Here is a 15991-nt window from a genome sequence, read left to right on the forward strand (position 1 = left end):
ATCTAGGAAGAGGATTTGTTGAGAAACCAGTTGTCATTCTCACACAGTTACTTTTTAAAGTAGAATTGGACTGTAAAGTTCCTACTGAACATAGCATTTCTTTTAACCAAACAGAAACAACTGAGTAAATTTATCTGGCTCCAGCCGGGAGCTGTTTATGCAATTCTGAGTTGCTTATACAATTGCGAAGAAGTTCTTATTAAATATCTTCAGAATCACCATAATCTAAATTGAGTATTTTAAACTCTTTCTATAATACCTGAAAATATCAATAACAATTTTAAAACAGGTCATGATAATATAGTTATGTTAGTATTTTGTCTAATCATAAAACAGGACCTAGATTCAGAGTTACTGTAATTACAATTGTATAAGAAAATGTGGATTTTCTGTTTAAAACTGGAGCTTAACACATAATTTTAACCACTGTGTTCTTTGATTTTACTCTACTACTGTCCTTTGGCCATTTTGTTTCTTGGGAGGCAGGGGTGGAATCAAATTGCTTGTATCAGATTCTGACCATCAGCTACTACCCTTCTGCTTAAATATACTTATCTCATGTAGAGTATGTAAGAATGTTGCTGAAAATATGTATAGCCTCTGTCTTAGATCCCAGGAGCTTGCCCAATATATCTCTGTATTTTGCATTCTTGTTAACTTCTGTAGCTCATCGACTCTGTGCTCTCTCTGCAGGTCCAGTCTAGGTGCAGCAGCAAGGAGAACATCCTCAGAGCAAGTAAGTACTGAAACTTCATAAGTCTCTTGAGAAACTAAGACTGCTCAGAAGACAGCAAATGATAGTCAGATGAGAAGGATATGGTTGGGACATAAGTGAGTTTGCAGAAGAAATTTAATAACTTAAGACAATGAAATTCAGTCCAAAGGGAAATTAAAATTGTAAATAGCTCGTAGTGTTCATGTATTAATGGATAGTTGCCTTTTTTTTCTTCCAAGTTGTTCTTCTAATGACATGGAGGTCTGTGGTGTTTGTGGTGATGTATTGTTGTAAAAGTCCGTGTGTGTGCACGTTATATGGGTGAAAAGAATCAGCACTCAAAGATAATGAAAATGGAAATTCTCAAGTTGAAGATACATAATTTTTATTTTCATACCTGAACATGAAATTGAATGTTGGGTTACATAAAACCAAACGAAAAAAATGCAAAGGCTAGGAATTCAGATTCGATCCAAACGACCCATTCTTTAATTTGCACAATTCCTTTCCTTTGTTTTATGGGAGTCTTTCCTAGTCTACAAACTTGATCCCCATATGTGTATATATGTAAAAACAGGAACAGGAGGTTGTTTCGGTGATAAGAGAGAAGGCTGTCAGGAATTTTCTACCTTATGCAACCAATTGACTTAGCTGCTTCAAAGCTAGAGGATTATTTTGTCATACAAAATGCTGCTTAATGTAAGTAGTTATTTTTAGAGCTATCTGACATTTGACATTAGTGAAAGATAACTTGGGGACGTCTGAGGAGTTGTTTAATGTCATTTGCTTGTAATTAAAAAGTACCACTTAATAATTTTAGAATTTAAAAAATCATTATTTGTTTGTCTCCGAGTCTGTTTAAATGTGTGATACCTCTAAAAGAAGAGTTAGGATTTGTTCGTAGGAAGAAATAGGGAGAGAGAAGGGTTAGTAGTTACACGTGAATCTGTCTTCCTTTCTTCATTAAGGTTATTCATGCTAGTGTTAAACCTGAAGGGGCTCTATTTTTGAATATGTATTTTCATGGCTTCTCTTGCAAAAATAATGGGTGTTACTTTTGGTGTTGGAACAAAGTTGTCAGAGATTAGGGGATTTTATCTATTTTCAAAAAAACTGAAGAACGCATTTCTTAGTAGATTTTAGCAGAACCTTTGACTTAAGCAAATTACCTATATTAGACACAGAGTTCTGAATCTGAAGTTAGTACTCTGGGCACCATTCAAAGCCTCTGAATTCATTCACGTTTTAAGGGTTAAAGAGGTGAAATGTTAGTTTGTGAAGTAGCTAACAGTGCGTTTTAGGTAGCAGTAAACATAAACAGTAAAGCACCTAATGGCTGTAGCATAAAGGTGGTTTGCTGCCACACAATTCCCCCAGTTTTCACTGCTGTGACATATTTTTTCCTAGCATCTTCCTTCATTTTTTCCAACTTTTCCATTTAAGAAAATAGTTTCTTAGTTTATGCAGTTAGGAAAAAGTTTTTAACATACATTGTGTGGAAATTGCTGGACCTGCAGGAATTATGGTCCTGCTAAGGAGGGCTTTCTCTGTGCAGGGAAAGGTAGGGCAAGTTTGACTGTCTCTCACAAATGCTTTCCTTTCCTTTTCCTCATTTTTATGAGGTTGCTAATAAAATACAGTCATAATAATGGAGAATGTAAGCTTGCTAGGGACATCCCTGTTGTTAAATCCAGGAATGCAGTTCTTCCACTAGTTACGCTTTTATCTTACAATAGTTCAATTTGAATCATTTCTCTCTAGTTTGCTTATGAGAAAGTCATGTTTAAGAGTGTGAAAAGTCTTAATATAGTGAAAATATATCTCATCAGCCGTTTCTTTCTTCCTCAGTATGCCAACTGCTATGTTAAGGAAAGGAATTAAGTCGGTTAGAAACTATTTGTGCTTGACAAATTCGCAGTGCCTGCTTTTATCATCATGTTATCTTCTAAATACATACAAGCAGATTGTTCAGATAATTTATTCCAGAATCTTTCTTGGGACTGGAATTAGTTGGGCAGTTTTTTTGTCTGTACTTCTGTCTCTTAAAGGTAGTTACTGTGTTAACGGCGAAAAATAAAATAATGAACAATCTCCCACATAGAGAGACAAGCATGTGTCAGTGCTGAAAGAAGTTTTGTATATACAGATTGATTAAGTGACCTTCTCTTCTGAAGGAAAAACTTAGATTGCATGATTGCTTTACTATTTTTGTAGTTATTTTTTATTAGAAGACTACACTTAAAGGAATAATCTATTTTTTTCCAGAATGTGAAGGCATGTGCAGCAGCAAATGGGATATTTAGGTAGCTACTGCAAAGCAAAATCATGTCATTAAAAATCAGTTTCTATTATTTGTTAATGCTATCGTATTATAATTTATGTTGCTTTAGGAATTTCATTGCATATTACATATAGAATATCATTCACTTTGGCTCTCATAAATACTTTATTGTTCTAGGCAAATCCATTCAAGATGGTTCTACAAATGTCATTTTCTTAATCTTTTGGGTTGTATCTGTTACTCTTGCTTATGTATTCCTGCAATAGTTCCCTCTCTTCAGTTGCTTATCTTCACTTTCAAAATCCTTCAAAGCTTGTTGTCCCCTTGTTTACTCTCCCAGTAAGTATCAAGAATCAAACATGCTGCTGGCTTCATTTTCAAACAACTTTTGTCGTATTTTCTCCTAACCTGTCCCTCATACTTGGGCAAAGTAAGGTTCCATTAATCTGTCCTACTACTTTCACTCAAATTATACATTTAAATGTCACTTTGCTATGGTGAGTACAAAATCTTCACAATGGGTAGGCTGCCCACTAGCTGGAAACAGTGTCTGCTGTCCTGACTGTCCAGTGATTCGTTGTGCCTCCCTCTATCCTCCTTTCAAACCTTTTGACTCCCGTCTCACTCTTGGATTGCAAATTCACTGAGACAGTGTCCATTTTTGTGTTTTATCTGTGCACTGCACATAGCATATTGAGATGTGTTTGTGGAGAAGAGAATGAGGAGTGAATCGTGCTGAGTTCATAGTTCATAGAACTGAGTTAGCCTCAGATTATCATCCTCAGTGTAAAATACTGCATGATCCTGAAGGGTTTCTGTTTCTGATTAACTGATCCTTTTATGCTCATCAAGACTTCTGGTATGTTTTTCATGACAAGTAAGGATATATACTTTTGTGAATTTTTTCAACTGTAAATTGCATTTTGTTTTATATCTCTCTTTTGATTCTAGTTGAATACAGTGCCTTCCCAGTGTCTGACATAAATGCTCAATAGTGATAACTATCTAATTTAATTTAGCTCAAAGTGCCAGATTAACTTCAGTAAAGTGGTTTAAATGAACATCACTGTGTACCTCTACACATTGTAGCATACATAAACTTGGTGCTCTCTTGTTGCAGGTCACAGTGCTGTTGACATTACCAAGGTAGCAAGAAGACACCGCATGTCTCCATTCCCATTGACGTCTATGGACAAGGCCTTCATCACAGTTCTGGAGATGACCCCAGTGCTTGGAACAGAAATCATCAATTACAGAGGTATTTTAAGTTGGATTCTTTGTGAGGATTAGGGTGGTTGTTTCTGTATTTTACAACCTTCTTAAGCACTTGCTCTTTTATTAATGTTGTGATGTGTCTGAGACAGTACCTTCTCCAGGAGAAACTGCTTTAGGAAATGCCAGTGATAGGAGCAGAAGTCTCCTTTCAAAGTCAGGAGAATGTTGATTGAGCTCAGTGCTGCTCCCTGAAGGAATCTGTAATGGAACTGTAATTCAATGTATAAATGAGTTTTCTTCTGGTCTGTGTTACATGCTACAAAGCTAAAACATAGAAACCACAATTTGCCTCAGTGGTTGATTTAACACTGGACTTTTGTAGATGCCAAGTAGCTCCAAGTTGTACTGTGATCGTTCACTCTGTTCTCTTACTGTGGGAGATTCTCACTAAACCCCCTTTCCAGTCTGAGATTAATGATCAAATCAAAGTGATTATTGATTCCAGGTCACCTTTTTCCATGTCTATATCTTTACCAGTTCATCTCAGTCTGTTTTTCCAGATCCTACTTGGCCTACTAGTCATTCCATAATTTGCCTCCTCTTCTCGTAAATGCAACATAATTCCCTTTGTATTCTACCACTACATTTGATCCTTTTCTGATACTTACTTGCATTTCATGTTTGATTTACTGAAACTTCATAATCAAGGGTAACTGATATTGATTTATATAGTGAGGTTGTCTTAAAAGGCACCAAACAGCAGGCAAAAAGTCAGACCTTGTCACTGTGTCTATACTCATAAATAAATGGGGATAGGTGAAGCCATTTTCTGGCCTTAAAAGGAATTACCAGGGCACCTCTTGTATTTATTCAGCTAAACTATCCTCCCTCCTGAAACAGTGAGTTCATAATGCCTATTAGGTGTCTCCCTTGCTTCTGCTATCCCTTACACCAAGCCTGGGCATTATCTGGGCAAGTGTTCTTGGCACAGAACAAAACCATGACAGGAAGCATGCTGACAAGTAATCCTAAAGTAGGCTGGGAAGAGGAAACCTCCTCCAGGGATTCCTCTGGATTTTCCAAAGGTAAGGTGGTGAGCAAAGAGATAGTGGAACCATGAGCCTGAAGAGGCAAAATGTTTAGGGCAATGGTGGATTCCAGATAGCAGAGAGGTACAAATGGTTTCTGAATGGGATATTCCGTCTTCTGGCTTTAAAGTTCAAAGTTTTCATGCTCTTCACCAAATCTTTGTGCTGCTACAAACCTTTCAGGTGTCTTCATATTGACGTACTGGTTTAGCAGCCTGTATGTAGAATCACACCTGTGGGTTTAGCCACGCAAGTGGAGATCAGCATTCCCCTCTGCCTTGGTAGCAGGAAGCAGATCTCTGAGAAGATGCTGCATATCCTGCATTCAGAACAGCACCAAGACTGGACCAGCAAGGAATATGCATATTACACCCTGCACTTTCATAATGGTATGCAGATTAGAAGGCAGCACTAAGGCATAAATGCCTGAGCATAGCTATTGGATCTTTTTGGATAGCTGTCAGTTAAATGTTTTTGCTAAGACAGCCCTTTGTGGACAATATGATAAGCCACAGTGTTAGGTACATGTAGTCCAATGTATACAACACTTAACTCCTGAAATAAAGGATAAAAGTCTGGCATGTACCTCCCTGAAGAATAAGCACAGCACGTGTTTATTTTGCAATATATAAGGCACTGTTAAGGTACTGTAACATTATTATTCTTTTTTGCATAAAAATAGTTTTGATTTTTTTTAAACCTCTAGTGCAAAGCTAAGAAATAAGTTCTTGAATTTGGGTTATATTGATTATAGGGAAACACAAGTATTGATAAGCTGTTATTTTTCCTTGTTTTGGCCTTGATTCTATAAACATGTCTTATTCTCTTGTCCTTTTATCTTTATGTTCATTTCTCTCCATCTCTGTCTTTTACACTTCTGGGTGAAAACTTACATACGGTTTCACAATATTTTTGTGTTCCTGCTGTTGTGTTTCTGGACAGAAGCTGTATTTTCCCTAGAGGTTAATAAAATGTGGCTAAAAATATTCTTCTAGGTAGACAGAGAATAAGCATAATCCTGATGTGCTACGTGTCTGTTGATATGTATAACAATAACATCGTCATCTATTTATATGTATACAACAGTCTTTGTGCAAACATATTTATATCAACAGTAGGTAGCAGCCTTTTCATATATCTGATTTGTAAACTTCTTCATTAGAACTATGGTGAAATCAGACAAAATCACAGTATATATAATTTCCTGCTGCAACATGCTTTGGATAAGCTTTCACCATGTAATTTATTTTAATATTAAAAAGCATTCAAAATACGTGCTAAGCAACAGTTTTGTGTTAATACTGATAATGTTACCATACCAATAACAGTGATTCTATTCAGACTATACGCTCTTCAAAATGTCCTTACAGAGACAGAATAGAGGTAATTGGTCTTAGCTAGATGCTTATATTCTCTATAGAATTGTACATACTCTAATTTGTCAAAAAGGCAATTTGATTGTTTCTGTTCTTATTCCACTATATGGGAGTACGCTGTCAATGTAAGAGAAGGTTTTCTAGTATACTTTATAATATCTTAGTTGACATTTCATTTTGCTCTTTGTGTTACTTGATTACTGACATCAAATTCAGGCTGATTCTAAGTCTGGAACATATTGATTATTATTCCTGGCACTGTTATTCCTTAAAAAATAATGTTCTGAGTCTGCTGAGACACTTCAGTTGTGACCTTCTTCCCTCCCACCCAAAATAAAAAAGTTAAATACATGGTAAGCTCATCAGCTGTAGAGATATATTCTTGGTTTAATACTCACGTAATTGTACGAACAGTGAAAATATTAACAAAGACATATTCCTTTATATTTTTGCATTGTAGTGCAAAATTGTATCTCACAATTTATTTTTCAACAAGTATGCACTTATTTTTGCACTGTAAGATTTCCTAATACATAGTATGAAATTTCAGGATTGAGCCTTTAGGAGACATCCTAAAAGACACATCTGTGTCTGTGATACTGGAAGTTCAATCCTCTTAATATACAGGTACAAATCTTAAGATGGAATCTCATTTTCAGAAGTTCTCAAGTGATCACTGTAGTGTTATATAGACAAATATATAGGATTTTTTTGTGTAGGCTTATATATGTATATGTATGTGTGGGCGCACACATATATGTTAGTTGGCTAAAAAATATTGATTTTGAAGAATACAATGAATTAAGAACCAGTTTTTTATTTAGTTATGTATTCATTTATTTTTCAGTTAATATACCTGTAATTTCAGGAGATAATAAAAATGTAGTCCTGGAGGTCTGAATCCTAACTAACTGTACTCAGAGAGGCGCGATTGTGCTGTGTTTGTTTTCTTTGTGGTTTTGTGTCTTGAATTAACACTGAGCTCCTGAAAATTATCTTTCAGGAGCACAATTCCTCTGCAAGGAAAGTCAAATGTTTAAAGTTCTAAGATTGCAATTTATTTCATTAACAAATTACCTAATTAATTTTAACCTGATTTATTTACATTACTAAACATAATACATAGTATTCATCCTCAAATAAAGCTGCTGAATGTTACTCTGTACAAGTAGCCAGTGCAGTCCTGACTTTATTCTTGATTAAGTCAAGGCATGCTGTAGTCTCTCAAATCTATTCTCTCCTAACATAAGGGGGAGGATGAGTAAAGTTATCTTTTGAAACATGACTTTCACATTGGTAAGTGTATTGCTCAGTGCCTGTGTAGATCATTTAGCCTCTTCCATATTAAAAAAAAAGAAATGGACAGTCCTAAAACATTTTATAGAAGTGCCATGAATCAAAGGCATCTGAAGCATGTTTCCCACCTGCCATCATCAATATCTGGTGTGAAGCCCGCAATTAGCCTTTTATTCCAGCTAAATGCAGTTACCTGAATACGTGGGTATATAAGGTAAAGTTTTTAGACAGCATGATAATGATTATTTTTCTGAAACTAAGAAGAGGCAGAAGTTTAATTCATACTAAAAGTACAAAGCAGAGGCATTCCACACTCCAGGGGCTTAAGCCTCAGAACAGAACAGTTTTTCTGATCTAGGTCCAAGAGCCCTGTAACTTCTGTAGAGCCTGGACTTTTTTTTCCATTGCTTATTCATTTTGAACTAGCTGATTATTTTGATAGCACTGCCTTTTCATATCACACTGAAGTGCTACCAGGGCAATATTTACAAGATGGGAGCAAATGCATCACCTCTAGTACAATACCTGTCTCACTGCTTTATCCCAGTACCAATGAGAAATCAAAATTCTTCACAGAACTGTACCAGTTTCACCAGCAAAGCTTTAGAAAATATACAAATTTGAGAAGTGAGTTTAATGTTATTCTCCATTTTGTGTTAGACTCAGAAAGCTATGGGCATCACAAGGGGCAGTTTGATGACATTAAAATATTTCAGAACATCTTTTTTGAATTACAATTAATGAAAATAAGGTCAAACAATGGATTTCTAAAATAATTGCCCAAATAAAGGAGAGTACAGAGGTACTTCACATTGTCCTTTAGTTGCTGACTTGCTTCATTTTAAATGCCTAAGGGTTCAGCAAATAATTCTTACATTTTTCTCCCCTTAATGAAATTCATTCCTGCTACTGGCTGGCCATTTATTCCCTTCAAATATTGCATGGCAGAATGCCAGGAACATACTGTTCAACTTTGCTCTCATTGGTGTGATTTTGCATGCAGACAAGAAGTAAAATGAAGACACAACATGCCTGCTAAAATTAGAAGCATCGCTTTTGTATGAGATTTTGTGCATCTGTGAACAGAAGGTGTTTCTACTGGGCCTTTGATAGCTGCCTTTTCTATGCTATAATTTAAATGTCTGTGTCTGCATTCTTTTTTTCAGCACAAATGTACAAGCTTTCATGCGTTTTCTAATAACTTCTATATTGTGTATCACAGACAGTGATATGCAGTGATGCACAGACATATTAATGGCCATCACAAAGGTGCTTTTCTAGTTGCTTTAACAAGTTTTATCAGCATTTTCATGGCAATACCCGTTTCAAAAATGCAACATGAATATTCACCTCAGGCTGAAAGTTGATACGTATGGATGTGAGCGCAATGATGTTATAGTCATTATAATTAATTACTAACTAAATCACTTTGTGTTAATAAGTAAAATGTAATCTCCACAATAATACCACTTCACTGGAGCTGAACATTTTCAAATCAAGTCGGTGAACTTTTTAACAAAACCGATCCATTTAGTGTGCAATGTTAGGTCTTCTGCCTTCCCAGCAAATCCAGAACCACATTGATTTCCTTATCTGTAAAACAAGAAACACACTTTATGTATGTCTCTCTTTTTTGGCACGTCTGAATGATCATGATCTATAAAGTACATATCAACGCAAGTTCTCCTGGCAGAAGTATTCATGCGTCCTGTCATTCCTTCGTACTTTCCGCTGGATATCGCCTTCCTGTGCCACAATGCACTCCTAAGAGTGGTGACCTCCATTATGAGATGAGTTTCCCTTCTTCTACTTAGACATAGTGGAATCAAGCCGATCTCAGTAGTTCTGACCCATGTGCCCCTTCCCAGTCCATCGAATCACACATGTAATAAATCTTCTTTCTCACTCTCCCATTGTATGAAGGGATAAGATACATATTTTCCACTCTGTTCCACATCATACTAAAGAAAAGCTCTTGCTGGCACCATAAAAGCAAACAAGTAGTGCACACTTGACTGAGGGTGAAGTAATTCATATCGGTCTCTGCAGGGAGGCAGAGCCAAATTACAACTCATCAGTCATAGTTGCTAAGTGAAGGGAAAGAGTATGTTTGAAACAGCTATTAAAATATTTAGAACTACAGCAGCGTAAATTTGCATAAATAATCCTGACACTTATGTGCACTCACCCTCCATTAAGCAGAAATGCTCTCGGCAATTAGGCAACGCTAATCTATTGCAAAACTTCTTTGTCAATTTATGGAAACTTGTCCATCGTTACTGTTCATGTTGAGTCCTCTGGGCTCAATCCGTCATCTCTCACCTTTTGCACACAGGATTCACTTTTGAAATGTTATTTTAAAAGCTTTAAAAAAAGAACAACTTCCTTTAAAAAACTGGAATACAGGAAAGTATGTATTTTTAAGAGGTTTCAGGAAAAAAACTTGTCCTGAAGAAACAAATACTTATTTTTTTCTGTCTGATCCTGTATCAGGGCTATTACCTCTGGGTTTGGATACTTGGCATTCAGATCTACTGTCAACAATTTCACCATAACCAGGAACACAGACTTACTGAACAAATCTTTCATCAGTACTTTCAGACTCCTTTTTCTTTTTCATTTATGTAGAGGCAGAAATCAAAAACCTGTGAGATCTATTCATGTCACACACAGATGCATTTCATCCATCAGAGCACACTACTGTTCACTGTTGTTTTCCCTTTCACTAGCTGTAATGACATGGAGCATGGTCTTTTCTCTTTTCTCTTTTCTAGATGGAATGGGCCGAGTCCTTGCCCAAGATGTATATGCAAAAGATAATCTACCACCATTTCCAGCATCAGTAAAAGATGGCTACGCTGTCAGAGGTAAACAGTCACTTTGTAGACATGCAGTAGTGTCTGTAAAACCACTTTATAACATGTTAGTTCGCCTATTTTGGATCCAGCAATGGTTATTTTGGTTGAGATTTGATTCAGATCATTGCTGAAGTCACAGTTACGTAGAATGCAGCTGTCTTGAAGCAAGACCATAAAGTTGAATTCAGATCTTTTAAGTGGATACACGAGTAAATGTACATCCATGTGTGCTCATAGACGTGCACCTGTGTTGCTGGTGAGTTTCTTGGAAACATAAAGAATTCAGGAGAGTAATAGAACGTCTGTTTCTGAATGACAGGTTCTTCTTCTGTTCCTCTGTTGTTGATTTAATCAGGAATTTCTTGCATATCTTGCTTTGTTGAACTGTCACAGATCCAACTTCCTATTTGTGAATTACTTTATGATTGCATTAGAGAATTTTCAAAAATACATATCAGAATGTACTCTTATGGAGGCATATCAAAAGAAAAAGTCATTTTTACTTTGAAAATATTGCGGTTGCTGTATATAAATAAAATGAGTAGTGTGAGTTTAAGGAGCAAGCTGTGAGTGGTTTCCCAGGAGACCTGAATCCATCCTCTGCTTTGCCACTACGTGCTGCATGATTTTGAGCAAGTTGCTTCTCTGTGCATCAGTTTTTCCCTTTGTAAAGTAAGACTAACGGTATTCACCTCAGATTACTATGGAGGAAAATTAAAATATGTATGATAGAACATTTTACTAGTAGTGATTTCATGGTGATAGGGGTTGAATCATCGTAACACCATGTTAATGGAAAGCAACTGTCCATGAAATAGACTGTCTGCAAACCCAGGCAATGGATGTAGTCCAATAGCTTCCCTATGGATTTGATATAAAAATAAAATTCCAGGTCTACAAGATGAGTTTGACTGCAGCTGTCTGTCATCTATGTGTGTGGGAGACAGGCAGACCAAAATGACCAGTAATAGTGGCAAGGGAGTGCAGATGTAGCCAGAGAAATACAGGTAATATAACACTGAGAAAAGCTAAGAGGGGCAGCTCTGAGTAGAATGCTGACTGACAAGGGCCTTGGGATCAAGCAAATGCTGTCTTGCAACCTGATTGCTACAAGGTAAGGGAAAGCACAAGTACAATCTCGGTAAACATGCAGAATGAGCAGAATCATTCTGAATACCGTCTTCAACAACTTCTGTCAGAACTGACACACAAGACCCTAATTTCGGTGGTGGATTCAAATAGAGTAACAGTAAGGTACTTGAATGAGTCCAGAGGAGGGCAACAAGCTGGTGAAAGGGCTGGAGGGAATGTCCTGTAAGGAGTAGCTAAGGACTTTGGGTTTGTCTAGCTTGGAGAAAAGGAGGCTGAGGGGCGACTTCATTGCTCCCTTCCCGAGGAGGGGAAGTGGAGAGGGAGGTGCTGATCTCTTCTCCCTGGTACCCAGTGACAGGACGCGTGGGAATGGCTCAAAGCTGCGCCAGGGAGGTTTAGACTGGACATTAGGCAGCATTTCTTTACCAAGAGGGTGGTCAAATACTGGAACAGGCTTCCTAGAGAGGTGGTCGATGCCCTAAGCCTGTCAGTGTTTAAGACGCATTTGGACAATGCCCTTAATAATTTGCTTTAACTTTTGGTCAGCCCTGGAGTGGTCAGGCAGTTGGACTAGATGATCATTGTAGGTCCCTTCCAACTGAACTATTCTATTCTGTTCTATTCTGTTCTTACTGTTCTTGTAGACCTGTTTTCTCAGGATATGAGAAACAGAGCTTGTAGGCAGAAATAATATTAACTACATTAACATATTTTTTTTACAAAAAAAAAAAAAGTATTACCTTTCAGTCACATAAACCTGTCTGCCCAAAACCTTGTCCACTTTTTTCAAGCTATATCAGTTGTATATCACCTATAAACTTTGTCTCCATATCATTATTAATGGGGGAATAAAATCTAGTTCAGTAGCATTTTATCAGCTTTAAAATAATTTAGCTATTAGGGAATTTTTTCCTCTTCTGTTGCTGGATCATCTCAGTGAAGGGCTGACAACTGTATTCAGTAGTATTATATGCATCATTCCAAGACAAGTAGTTGAAGAGTCCTTTTCCACTTTCTTATTTTAGAGTTTGTTCTAAAGCTCACGGATTAGGCTGTTGATAGGCTTTTAAAGTTAAGTTAATCATTAGTCTTCAAACATGACTAAGTACCATAGATCATCATCTGCAGAGTTGCAGCTGATGTATGAGTACAAATGTGATAAATCATTATATAGACTGAATGGGCATCCTTCCTGAAAGCAATTCTTCTCAATACGATAAGGTTATCTAGCTGTACATTCAGGGCTTTTGAAATAAAACAGAAGGTATTAAGATAAAGGTTGTCACTGATTAGACTTCATTTCTGGGAAATCAACTTTTGACAGTGACAGATTTAAAATTAATAAAAAGACATATTTAAATGTGACCATATGAACCCAGTTTGTCAGAACACTCTTGAGAGCATCACTGCTGTGCTTGGACAGGCAGAGTTGCTTGTGCTCCCTACACGCTTTACACCATGGTAGAGCCCATAATACCGCTAGTGCAACTTGAGGTGAGGCAGGCAGAAGCTTAAACTTTGTTAGTAAAGGCACCTTTGTTGTCCCTGTAAAAATACAGATTTGGCTAAATTAGAAGTCTTGGAGACTTTGTTTGTTAAATCAATGATCTCTGACTTAATTTTCAGAATGGCTTCAGTGAAAAGTATAAGGTAACTAGTTCAGTGCTACCTTCTGAAATTACAAAAAGGAACACAACCCAGCCTTCTAATGTGGCAGTCCAAGTTGCGTTATCTAGTGCTCTTCAGAAAATGCCAAACCTGTGTGGTGATCTACACAGTCTGTAACCACTGCACTTGTCCGCGTTTTCCTCCAAAGGCAGAGACAGAATCTAGAAATGTCAATATTCCATTGTTGTCTAGAAAAACGATGCATAATACACATACAGAATATGTGATTCCACTATGTTAGTTTCACATGGAAGAAGATTTGCTTATGGTGGACATTTTTATAAAAATAATCTCATGAACACTCTTAAATCTTTGTTGTTAATGTCATTCCTCCTAATCTCCTTTTACTTGATCCCATATTGCCCAGAAATTTTCAGTTAAAAGTACTATAGAACCTGTAATTTTCAAAATAATAAACACAATCTAAAAGGACCTAAAATGTAAAATGTTTGCAAAAGTTCTATAACCTTTGTCATGCTGACACTGAAGGACTGAATCTTAGATCATTCTTTGGTTCTCCTGTTCGTAATTTCTAATGCCGTCGTTTGTTTTGGTTCTGCCTTTACCATTTGTATTGTCCATCTTAACAGCTGCTGATGGCCCGGGAGATCGATTCATCATAGGGGAATCCCAGGCTGGTGAGCAGGTGAGCACAATTTCTTTTCTCTTTTTTTTAATGTATTTTTCTTTTGTAAGGTATTGCTTTGTATTTTTACAAGCCTTGCTAGTGCTCCAAAACTCAGTATTCTTGGAGGTGGCATGAAGTAGGACACAGCTGTACCTAGCCTCCTGCTATGTGCCTTGGGACATGATTTCAGAAAGTGAGGTCGTACGGTTATGTAAGGCACTAACAAGGATATCCTAAAATACTTCAGAGCGTTGTGCTGACGTGTCCGATAGGAGTGCGTACAGTAATGTTCTGCCCTAGTACAATGGTAGAGGACATAAGGTTTCTAGTGGCATTACAATTTATAAACAGAGAAACGCAAGATTTAACTGCTTCCTGCTGACAGATTTTAAAAGGGATGTCAGCCCAATAACTGTTTCCACGAGCTGCTTGCATATTTCATACTGATACCTGCAAAACAAAGTGTAAGAATTTGGTATGAAGCCTTTAAAGGTAGGTAATGATCAGAACAATCTGGAGGAAGCCTGGCAGCAGCATAGTTTGCGGTATTGCTCCTTTTCTGTTTGTTAAATAAAAAGAGTGTTTGCGCACCTTAGCGGCTACGTGGATTGAGTTTAAGAGCAAGTTGGGGCAGCACCCATTCATGACCTGCTGTGTGCTGTATAAATATTCATGAATGGACACTATTTGGGATTTGCTCTCAAACTCAAGAGTACATTTGGTAAAATTCCTGTACTAATACTCGGGTGATAGGAAAAAGAATCAGTTGCCTTCAACCACTTTTTTTATTCTGTCAATTTAATTATACATGCTGCCTTCTTTTCAGGAGCGCATGGGTTAATCCAAAATGTTTCTCCAGCTATTTCAAGTCCCAGTTTATAATTCTGTGTATTGTATGTGAAATGATGCAGAAATGGAATAAGTAACAGGCAAAACAAAGGATTGATCGGTTTTACTGAGGATTTTACAGTGGGGCCATTTTGACTGCTAAACAAAAAAGTCTGGAATAAAACAGATGCATTTCAAAAGTTGTTTCAGGTTTCAGAAGTATTACCTGTTGCAGGATTTTTCCATTTCTTCAAAAATGGACTTGAACAACCTCTAAATGTATCATCGACATTTAATTTGGCTAATCATGATAGATACAGAGAACTATGAAAATAAGTTTTGCTGTAGTTCCCATCCATCATCATGAATTATACTTTGGTATAATAGATATCTTCTCAATACTGATATCCATGTGATCTTAGATTAACGAATCTGTTATACAAACTATATAAAATTACTTTAAATACTGAAAAAAAGTAAACTAATGAATTTCACCTGCCTTGGTTTTTTAGCCCTTTTGTCTGCATTTTCAGTTATTAGTCCAGAATCCCAAAGACTGACAACTATTTCTGCAACGCTTTTTGTGGTCACTATAAAATAGCAAGAACCAGAGCAACCTGCTGAATTATTACTCCTGTCATTATTCACCTGTCATCAATATTATCATTTTGCTAGTTAAAAGATATCACAGTACATTGGTACTTAAAAACACTGCTGTTGAAGCTGTGTCTAATGGGGAGGGCTGCCCACAGGTCTAAAGGGTTTCAGTGTCCTAATCAGTTCAGCAGGGTTGTACAAAGGATAAAAGGACAAATGGGAGCTTGCTTCCCTCCTACAGAACTCAGGATCTCACAAATGTCTTTCTGCAGGAACAGTCTGTCCTCCCAGATTAATGGGAATGGAAAACTCGCTGGCAAGTAACAAAAATTGGGTGGGAGGAGGCATG

At 36.9% G+C, this 15991-nt stretch overlaps 1 protein-coding gene across 6 annotated transcripts in view; it reads left to right on the plus strand.

Moving 5' to 3' along the window:
- GPHN (gephyrin) overlaps nt 1–15991 on the plus strand; it is a 306325-nt gene that overhangs the window by 250431 nt on the left and 39903 nt on the right. For all 6 annotated transcript variants that reach the window (XR_014228691.1, XM_082316630.1, XM_082316631.1 and 3 more), the window contains 4 exons: nt 694–736; nt 4117–4254; nt 10746–10838; nt 14180–14235. Coding sequence is in view for 5 of the 6 variants with exons in the window: in XM_082316630.1 (XP_082172756.1) it covers nt 694–736; nt 4117–4254; nt 10746–10838; nt 14180–14235 (330 nt within the window). In the remaining variant the exon portion in view is untranslated. The remainder of the gene's footprint in view (nt 1–693; nt 737–4116; nt 4255–10745; nt 10839–14179; nt 14236–15991) is intronic.

The sequence above is a fragment of the Platalea leucorodia genome (genome assembly GCF_965183815.1).
Source record: "Platalea leucorodia genome assembly, chromosome: 7".
Taxonomy (NCBI): Eukaryota; Metazoa; Chordata; class Aves; order Pelecaniformes; family Threskiornithidae; genus Platalea; species Platalea leucorodia.